The sequence below is a fragment of the Coenobita brevimanus genome, chromosome 77 (assembly GCF_032717465.1).
Source record: "Coenobita brevimanus isolate Jiangsu-jjx chromosome 77, ASM3271746v2, whole genome shotgun sequence".
In the NCBI taxonomy this organism is placed as follows: domain Eukaryota; kingdom Metazoa; phylum Arthropoda; class Malacostraca; order Decapoda; family Coenobitidae; genus Coenobita; species Coenobita brevimanus.
Genome location: NC_137030.1, coordinates 31135120 through 31144771, shown reverse-complemented (window position 1 = coordinate 31144771; position 9652 = coordinate 31135120). Strand labels below are relative to the sequence as shown.

Below are 9652 nucleotides of genomic sequence, written 5' to 3'. Positions count from 1 at the left end.
CTTAGACTGGTGGCAAAGCAGTGAACATGAAAAGTGCCAACTTCAGTGATCCAGTTCTGGAGAGGTGTCGAAGTTATGAACAAGATAAACACTGCCAGTATCATTGACTCTAGACTGGAAGCTGAACAGTGAAGTCTGAACAACAGCAAATTTTAACACATTAAAAGGAAAATCATAGTGGAAGCCCAGTATGAATGAAAGGCAAACAGTAAAAGCCAAACAACTGCCTATCAATGGCAACTGTACACCGGCAACAGCACAACAGTAGGGAAAGCCATACGCTAAAAACTATACAGAGAGAATCAACCAGTGAATGCTATACAGAGAAAGCCTAACAACAGTGAATACAGTGAACCCAATAAACATGGCAAATCTCAGTTACCCTCAAGTGATGGCTGAGTTACTGATACCAGAAGAAACTGCCAGTGATGCAGGTGTGGGTGACAATGTAACATATAGTGAACCATCCAGCTTTCCTTACAATGTGTCAGATGGAAAACCAGTGGACTTTCCTTACCACATGTCATATAACGAACCAGGACTTTCTTCCAATGAGACTCTTATTAATGTCCTTTATGGTGAATCAAGTCACGAGTGGAAGCTAAGTACCCTGGACATTGCAATAGTCGTCGTGTACTTGGTCTTCTCCCTGGGGCTGGGGCTGTGGTATGGGTGCCGACGACAAACAGGCACTGAGGAATACTTCTTAGCAGGGAGGTCCTCATCGTGGCCACTGGTAGGACTATCCATCTTCGCCTCTAACATCTCCAGTTCCACCCTGGTCGGGCTGGCTGGAGATGCGTACGCCCATGGCATCGCTGTGTACAGCTACGAGTGGATGGCTGCCGTGGTGCTGGTGGTAGTAGCCGTCGTTCTCTTGCCAGGGATGATCAAAGCTCAAGTGTTCACTATACCAGAGCTCCTTCACTGCATGTACAAGTCAGTAATTTTATTCTATAGTACAGCTGTTAATGGTTGTAGATGGTGGTGACCATCATCCACTCACTTGATGTAGTGCTGCCTACTTCTTCCTTCACCTTTTTCATAGTTTTCTATGTCTGCCCTCTTCTCTTCCCATTTCTCCCATCTTTCCTGTCACTTTTTATTACACTTCCTTCCTTTTCAGGTGATTTGAGTGACAAGCCTAACGGTTTCCTGTAAGTCAGGAAACCATTTACAGTGCTGGCCGGTAACGATGTATCCAACCCCTACGTGTTCCCTACGTGTCAACAGGTGGGATGGTGGAGGATTAGTGCCCCTCCCAATAAAACAACTAACTCGAAGACAAATGGCCACCCCATATGGGATTACGGCTTCTGGCTATAGATATACAGATACAGAGACAGCCATTAAGCAACCCAGTAATCATGTACCTGTACTGTGGAGACAGGTCAGCCAGCTTCACCAGTGTCAACCCAGCATCATTTTCTGCTTCACATAATCCATTATGTGTTTAGAATGTCAGCTCTTTTTAACATCCTTTGATTATATGGCTGATTACTAATTTCATACAACAACCTAATTGTTTTTGCTCCTTCCAAAAGCAGTGCAAGCCATTCAGGAAAATGATTCCCTCATTCTTGCCTGACTCCTACACCTTCCCCTAAGTTTGGTTCAGATCAGATCAAAACTGTCTCAGTTGACCTTGTCCTGCGATCTTGACGTCTGGCATTTTCTTCTCAAAACTAATAGGTTTATGTCGCGGCTGGTCCTCAAAACTTCCATCAAGTTTGGTCAAAATTGGATTAAAAATTAGTTATTATGTTACTAAACACATACATGAGCCAAACTTGGACCTTGTTCGTGACCTTGACCTCTGACTGTTCTCAAAACTGGAAAACTTTTTCATGCCTTACCAACAACCCAAACCCCAAATTTAGTCTAAATTGGACAGCTGATTAAGCTGATTTTGCCAGGTGAAACGTTGCCTAGCTCAGTGACCCCAACCTACTCACTGGCTGGCCATCAACCCTTCTACATAGGATATAAATTGCTTGAGTAATTTTGCTAACTACACACACACACACACACACACACACTAATAAAACACAACACTCACTCTCGCTTTGCAAGAGTGGGGGTAATTAATAGACAATGCAATTCTCAGGTACAGTATTGCAGGGATGGCTCAGTCAGCTTTACTGGTGTCCACCCTGCATCATTTCATATAATCTTCTGTGTGCGCAAAATGTCCCCTTTTATATATCCTTTGATGGAACAGCTGATTACCAATTCGATGCAGCAACCAATATGTTCTCGCTCTTCACACAAGAAGGCTGAGCTGTCCCCACAATACACAAAATTACTGTAGAAAGTGCAATATACAGATAACCCTGTATTTCAGTAACACAAAGTCTGAATTACTAAATGATCTGGTCAACTGAAGGTCTGAAATCTTACTCAGTGCATGACCATGAACATTTTTCTTGTGTTACAATAATCTAATCTCCCCAAGTGTTAATAGCGCTTCCATCTCGTAACGATAGCAGTACTACAGTGCCACGACACATAATCACCTGATTAAACAAGTAGTCTGTATTAAAGCACATTTATAACACGATACCAAAACTTCCAACAGGCAAGTATCTGGCTTTCATTTATTTTCATATGACTGTTATCTTACTGTAGATCAAAATCATCCTTTCAGACACTGCAAAAATAATTCAACGTTCCACTGACGCAGATGAGATAGCTTCTACCTTAGCATGGAGAATGATGTGATCTCATTTACAGTCAACTAAATTGGCACTATCATCAAAATCTGCCATGATGCTGATTGTATATTGTGGTTTGGCTTGTGATTCTGAGGGTTATATTCTCATCAACTGAAGAGGCTTTGTAACCTCTTTCTTTAACTATCTTATTATATAACACATTATTCTGTTATATGTTATTTATATCTCTTTTATATCTTCACAAACTCCGTAAATACTTTAAAAGGAAACATAACATCCCATATGCAAAAATAAACTGATGAAAAAGAGGTGTTACTAAGCTTCCTTAAACAACGAGAATACAGGCCTGAGCTAACAAAAACTGACTGAAGTAAGATTATACTGGAATTCGTAACATATAAAAAATAATACAGATATACAGACTGAAATAGGCCATACAGCACAATACAGATCAGCTATTACTAATGTTTGTATGGTGGGTGTGTTTTCAGTCCCTGTGCACGGTACTACTACTCAGCGCTGACGTTGCTGTTAAATGTGATGGCTGAGAATGCCAGCACACTCTATGCTGGTGCACTGCTGCTGCAGATCCTGGTGCCAGGGTGGGAGCTGTGGCACATCATGGCGGCACTGGCAGGTTTGGCGGGACTCTACACCGTGACGGGGGGCCTGGGTGCTGTTATGGTCACTGATGCCATACAGGCTGTGCTGCTGCTGGGGGGATCCATCATCATCACTGTGGCTGCAGTGAACCGGGCAGGAGGATGGCACGTCATGATGGCTGCACAACCTCAAGGCTCTATGTCGATCGTCAGACCCCTTAGTGATCACATCATGCCCTGGCCTGGTTTACTGGGAGTCTTCATACTTGGCCTCTTCTTCTTTGCTACAAACCAGTTCATGGCACAGCGTATGCTCAGTGCCGGGAGTGTGAGGGAGGGTCAGTGGGGTGCGCTGTTTGCTGGAGCACTAAAGTTACCTGTTTTGTTTGTCATGGTGGTCCCCGGTCTGGCTGCACGACTATTATACCCTGACCTGGCCCATCCTGACCTGGTCTATCCTACACTCATGTTTGACCTTCTGCCACCTGGTCTCCTTGGATTAGTATTGGCTGGGTTCCTAGCAGCCCTCATGTCTGCTCTGGACTCCACTCTCAATGCAGCAGCCACATTAGTCACCATGGACTGGGTTCGACGAATGAGGCCAAACCTCAGCTCAGCACAACTCAAGTTGGTGGGTCAAGGAGTCACAGTGGTAACTATGGTGCTGGCTGTGGCATGGGCTCCTCAAATACAACGCTTTCCTTCACTCTTTCAATACTTCCAGAAAGTTTTCTCGTACACGGTGCCGCCAGTCCTGGCTTGCTATATTACTGGGTTCCTCTGGCCTGGTGCCAAGCCACATGCTGCTTTACTTGGTCTACTTCTTGGGACACTGACAGGGGCTGCTCTTTTCCTGGTAAATGAGATCTTCCACTCTATCCACATCCATTTTCTCTACATACCACCAATCCTCGTAGGTTTCACTACCCTGGTCTTAATAGTAGGGAGTCTTGTAGTGCCAGGAGGTGCACGGGAAGACAGGATAATATTATGGTCACTGGAGCAATACAGGGCAGAGACAAAGATACTAAGGAGCAACCCCCTCTGGCAAAACTACCGTCTCCATTCTGTCCTTCTGCTTATTGCCACTGCCACTATTGTTGGTATCTTCTGGTGAGGAGCAACAAACTATACATTACTGTTATTCTTTTCTTCATCTGTGGACATTCTTTCGCAAAACACTCTTGGATTTCCTCACCATCACCATGCTTTCTGGACTTGTATTTGACACCCAAAGGCAAATGGTACTGAATTTTGGTGGGAAGAGGCAGACACAAGTATCACAAAACTTTTAAAGTTGCATAAAAAAAAAACTGGCCATGATAAAAACCAATCATCGTTTATTCTGAAAGGAAGAGAATCATGGAAATCCAGTAAGCTAACCCAGATGACATACCTGTTCAGTACCTACTCATATACTGAGGATCTACTAATTCAGCTTATATTTTTATATTGCCCAAATTCGCAGAGACTATTTGTTAGCATCACACACTCCCTGGCAGATGATGTCAACCAGCATTCACGCAATTGATGTTATGCTGACTACCGTACTTCTTCCTACGGTGACTCGACAGTGAGTGACAAGCCTAATAGTTACCCGTAACCCAGTAAATAATTTACAGCACTGGGTGGTAACCATAAAACCATATACAGGAGCCTACTGTGGTGCTCCTGTTAACTGGGTGGAGAGATGCACATATGGCATCCATTCAGGAACCATACCTCCACACTCTTCCCAACCCCTTGCTTTGGTGAGGCACTGTCCACTGCAAGGAAACAGGTTCCTTGTAATGGATGGCCCTGCCGTTGATAAGACTGTTCAGCCATACAGACCAAGGTTACTCTACTACAATTACACCCTTTCTGATGCCATCTTCATTCAAGGAAGGTAGAGTAAGGTAGTTCTCTCTATCTGTAGCAATATATTTCAGGTTCATTTCAGGTTCTAGATCTCTCCACTGAGGTAGGGGGGGAACCAGAACTAATCTTTCTTCATGCTGGCCAGTATGAATCAGAAAGGGCTGATTGTAGTGAGTGCACTGCTCTGTTAAATTTTAAAAGCTGGTGCTGCAAAGGCTATGTCTAGGTTTTAAAAGCTGTCACTATGTCATCAGTAGAAATAACCTGGTACAAACTTCTGCTCCCACGTGAAAGACTGTATTGTACTGCCTGAACCTAAATTAAATGGTTATATACTGTTGTGGACATAAATATCCATTCATAAAAATAACAAGACAGTGAACACTAATTTTTCAATACCGGCACCTACCAGTGAAGTCTTTGGAAACCAGCAAACTTTACAGAATATTAAGGAAGAGAAAAAATGGAATGATACTGGTGTCTGCAATTCTACAAATGATTATCAGTGATGGCGTTTGCAATGCCATCTAATATTGATCAACCCAGCGACTTGAAATACATATACATAAAGCATTACAAGGCAGTATCTTTAGGGGCATTTGTATCACCCTCAACTTGTTGGTATTAAAGCTGTCATTTCCACATTATTGATGGTGGATTATAATGGGAGTGACAACTACAATAATTATTACATATATAACTATGCATATATATACATGTGTGTGGTGTGTCGGGGAGAGCAGGTGGAGATTGTCAGGTGTGAAAGGACTGAAGTTGCTGGAGAGTCTCTTGAGTGTGTGAAAGCGTTTTGTTATCTGGGAGACATGTTTGTGCTGGAGGTGGGACTGGAGCTAGCTCTGTGGCTAGCGTGAGGAGTGGTTGGAAGAAGTTCAGACAGTTGTTGCCTCTCCTGACATTGAGAGGGCTCTCCCTTTGTGCTAAGCGATCTTTGTATGCAGCATGTGTTAGAAGTGTAATGCTGTATGGTAGTCGGACTTGGGCAGTAAAGGAAGAGGATATTTGCAGGCTCAAACGTACAGAAATGACAATAGTTAGGTGGATGTGCAGTGTGTCCCTGGGTGTGAGGCCTGGGAGGTCTAGGTTTTCGATGGAAGAGTTGAGGGGTAGGATGGGACTGGAGGGTACTGGTGCTGTGATGAGGAGAGGTAGATTGAGATGGTTTGGGCATGTGGAGAGGATAGGGAATGATAACCGGCCGCAGAAAGTGAGAAGTGCTATTGTTAGGGGTAGGGTTGCAAGAGGTAGACCGAAAAAGACCTTGGACGAGGTCACTGAGTGTGACTCAGGGATAAGGGACTGAATAGGGAAGCTGTCAGATCGCGCAGCATGGAAAGCCGCCATTAGGTGAACAAGGCCGACGCATGCAAGCATGTTGGAGACTTCAAAAACGAACAAAATTAACGATATACTGGTTCAGTGAATAGATTTTGGTGTGGTTGGTGGAGGCACCCACAATCCACTCACTCAGTGTAGAACTACCTTCAGATGACTGCACTAAGTAACAAGCCAAGTGGTTTCTTCTTACAGTTCAGATACAGTAATTCAGTACGTAGGGTTGTAGCCTCATAACTACTGGTAAGTACTCGTAGACACTTAAGCAGGTCATGCATGCTTCTCTTCATCACCCCGTATAGCTCACAGTAACAATGTACTTGAGTCTCTACACCTTATTTCACCTTGTTGCTGCTTGTTGGGTTCAGGCCTCAGTCTACCAAAGTCAAATGTCCCGCTAATCTTGGATATGAACTCCAGAGGTTTTGAGTGTGAAAGCGTGCTTAGCTCCACGCTCCTTCTCCTGCACTTGCCTGGTCCACCACTGCTGCCTCTCCGGATTGATCAGGGCCATCAGTGTTGAGCTCCCCAGAATGTCATACGACAAAGACTGGTGTTAAATAATGCGATTCGTATAAGTGAATTTTCAGATGCTGGTCATTTGGATAAAAGATAACCCGCATTTTGTTTCTTATAACTGTAGCGCTAAAAAATCAGGCATATTCTGTTCATATAACTATAGCATCCATAAGATAAGGTATTTTTGCTTCCTGTAAATGTTGCCCTCACAAAGTCAGGTACAGTACTGCATCTTGTTTCTTAAGACTGTAAAGCACTCATAAAATGTATTTTTGTTTCCTATACCTGTATCAGTAATTAAATAAACTGCACCATGCACAGCCACATCAGATAATTCTGTTCCCTAATACTGTATTATCATGTAATCAAGTAAACTTCAGTTCACATGCCATTCATCCACATTTTTTTAAATGTAACCCATTAGAAGACACGCCTTTCACGCAGGTATTATATTCTGGTTGCCATTACATTGTTTTAGACAGTTAAGGCAAACCTCTGCCTTCTCATTTAGGTCAGTGTGCTTCACAAACACCAGAAGAATATTCACATAAATACCTCCTGTAATATTACCTATACACTACACAAAATGGAAACTACAGTATATACACAACTCTATGGCAAAAATAATGTTGGTAAGATACAAGTATTCTTTCAGAAACCATATACAGTACTGTAATAAAGCTCGTAACTCATTTAAGGGTGTGAGTTATTCACAATAAATTACTACAGCTTATTGTATCACTACTTGAAATGCAAACCACAGACAGAACATGATTCCAAGACAAAAATAACTAACAAAGCAAGTGGTACACACAGCTTACAAAATTGCTTGCTCATAGAAGACCATAGGATGTTCAAAAATAAAATACTTAATAAATTACCACAACAAAATGCAATATTATACTAACAGGTCTCCATACCTGCGAGGCCACGATAGCACTGATATCAGAAGTACAGCAGTATTCTTATATGTACTTACAGTTTACTGGGAAAAATGTGTTATGGACTTTTAAAGATCCTAAAAGCCATTCCAATATTACCCATTTCAAAATGTAGGGGCGTGAGTCTAGGCTATGGTATTTTTGCTCAGTTACAGGTAAGGTACCAACCTAAACCTTTGGACTCTGCTGGCATACAAAAAAATAAACAAACAAATGAATAAAACTGGTGAATCCTAGGCTATTTGGAAAACTGCATGTAAGGCGAGGCAATCAGTCCCACTAGTGTACTCTACCACTTGATTAGGTGCGTCTGATGATTACGTGGTTAGAACACAAGAGGTCCAACATAAACACAGCTCTAGGGTTGGACTTGGGGCAGTGGAAGGTGTGAGGTGTAGGAAGCAACACAGCCACCACAGTTATCCAACACCTCGAGGGAAACAACCTCCTTCATGAAACACAGACATCCATCCCTTAAAAACTACCCTACACAGAATGACATGAGTATATCTAACCAGATTATGATGCAGTCATCACCATTCCACATTTTGGTACTAACACAAAATACAACTGCCAAACAATCCACTATGCCCATACTGCAATGCAACCTCCCACACCACAACACACTCACTCACCTCATGCACCTCACAATCACAACACAGGCAATCCTTCAACATAACCTCAATTAAAAATCTCTGGGAGTACCTGGGTGAAGTGGCTACTTTCCTATCATCCAATGGGTACATGTCCAGATCATCCTTGGGTTGCAACAACAAAAACAACACGAGCAATAACCCTTTAGCTACAGAATACTTACTTAGCATTTGATTCCGAATAATATCAGATGACTTTACTATGCCTGAGACATCAAGGGCACTAAACATGTTAAAGTTACTACAATAATTAATGTTTGGCTGTTAATAGAGAACTGTGTATCTTATTCTAGTTTTTGATGGCCAAGTTTATCACTGCAACCACGGGGTTAATTCCTCAACAGTGATGCACAGGTTCATCTGAATGGAAACCTAGTGGACCGCAGGCTGAAGCTGCCCCACTCCTGCAGCCCATATCCTCCTTCAGGGGGAGAGGGAAGGAGTTGAGGGACATTTGCAGGACCAGAAAGTTCCACCACCTGACTATACTGGTGCCACCACGTGAAAGCATACCTCTCCACCACAAATCCTCAGTAAATTAAAGAAACACTGTCAAATGAAGTTTCACTGATGCTATGTAGCTGACCGGCCAGTTCCCTCAACTGACTCTACCAACTGTATGGAAAAAAGTTGTCATACTGTGCATTACTGGACTGTAGGAGATAATAAACAGGTGCAAACATTTTACAATGATAAATAACCTGACAGCGACCATTGAATCTCGAAACCCAGTGATGTGATGTTCAGGGCCCCAACTAACATTTTAGGTTACATAAAAACTGTATAAATGACTGAAAAGAAAGTGGAAAGGTATTCTTGTCCATAAGGTGCAGCATTGAAGTTAATTTCTCTACCCCAGCCCACAAAATATATGGTACAGTAAATTCGTGTAATAAGTTGCTTTTTTGACATTCCCTTTGCTATCAACCCCTTCAACCCGGAGACATCACCTTCAACCGTACTTGTGCTCTTTGAGGCAATTCTGTTAAGCTTGGGAGAGACCATTTGCAATGATGGGGTTAGGAACAACCTCCAATTACCCGTACACA

General features: G+C 42.7%; 1 protein-coding gene across 1 annotated transcript; it reads left to right on the top strand.

The window, feature by feature from the left end:
• Positions 1–364: 364 nt before the first annotated feature.
• Positions 365–4808, top strand: LOC145408522 (sodium/mannose cotransporter SLC5A10-like). Its single transcript, XM_080279254.1, has 3 exons — positions 365–939; positions 3167–4133; positions 4746–4808. The coding sequence occupies exons 1-3, from the start codon at positions 365–367 to the stop codon at positions 4806–4808; spliced, it is 1605 nt and encodes a 534-aa protein (XP_080135380.1).
• Positions 4809–9652: the final 4844 nt, after the last annotated feature.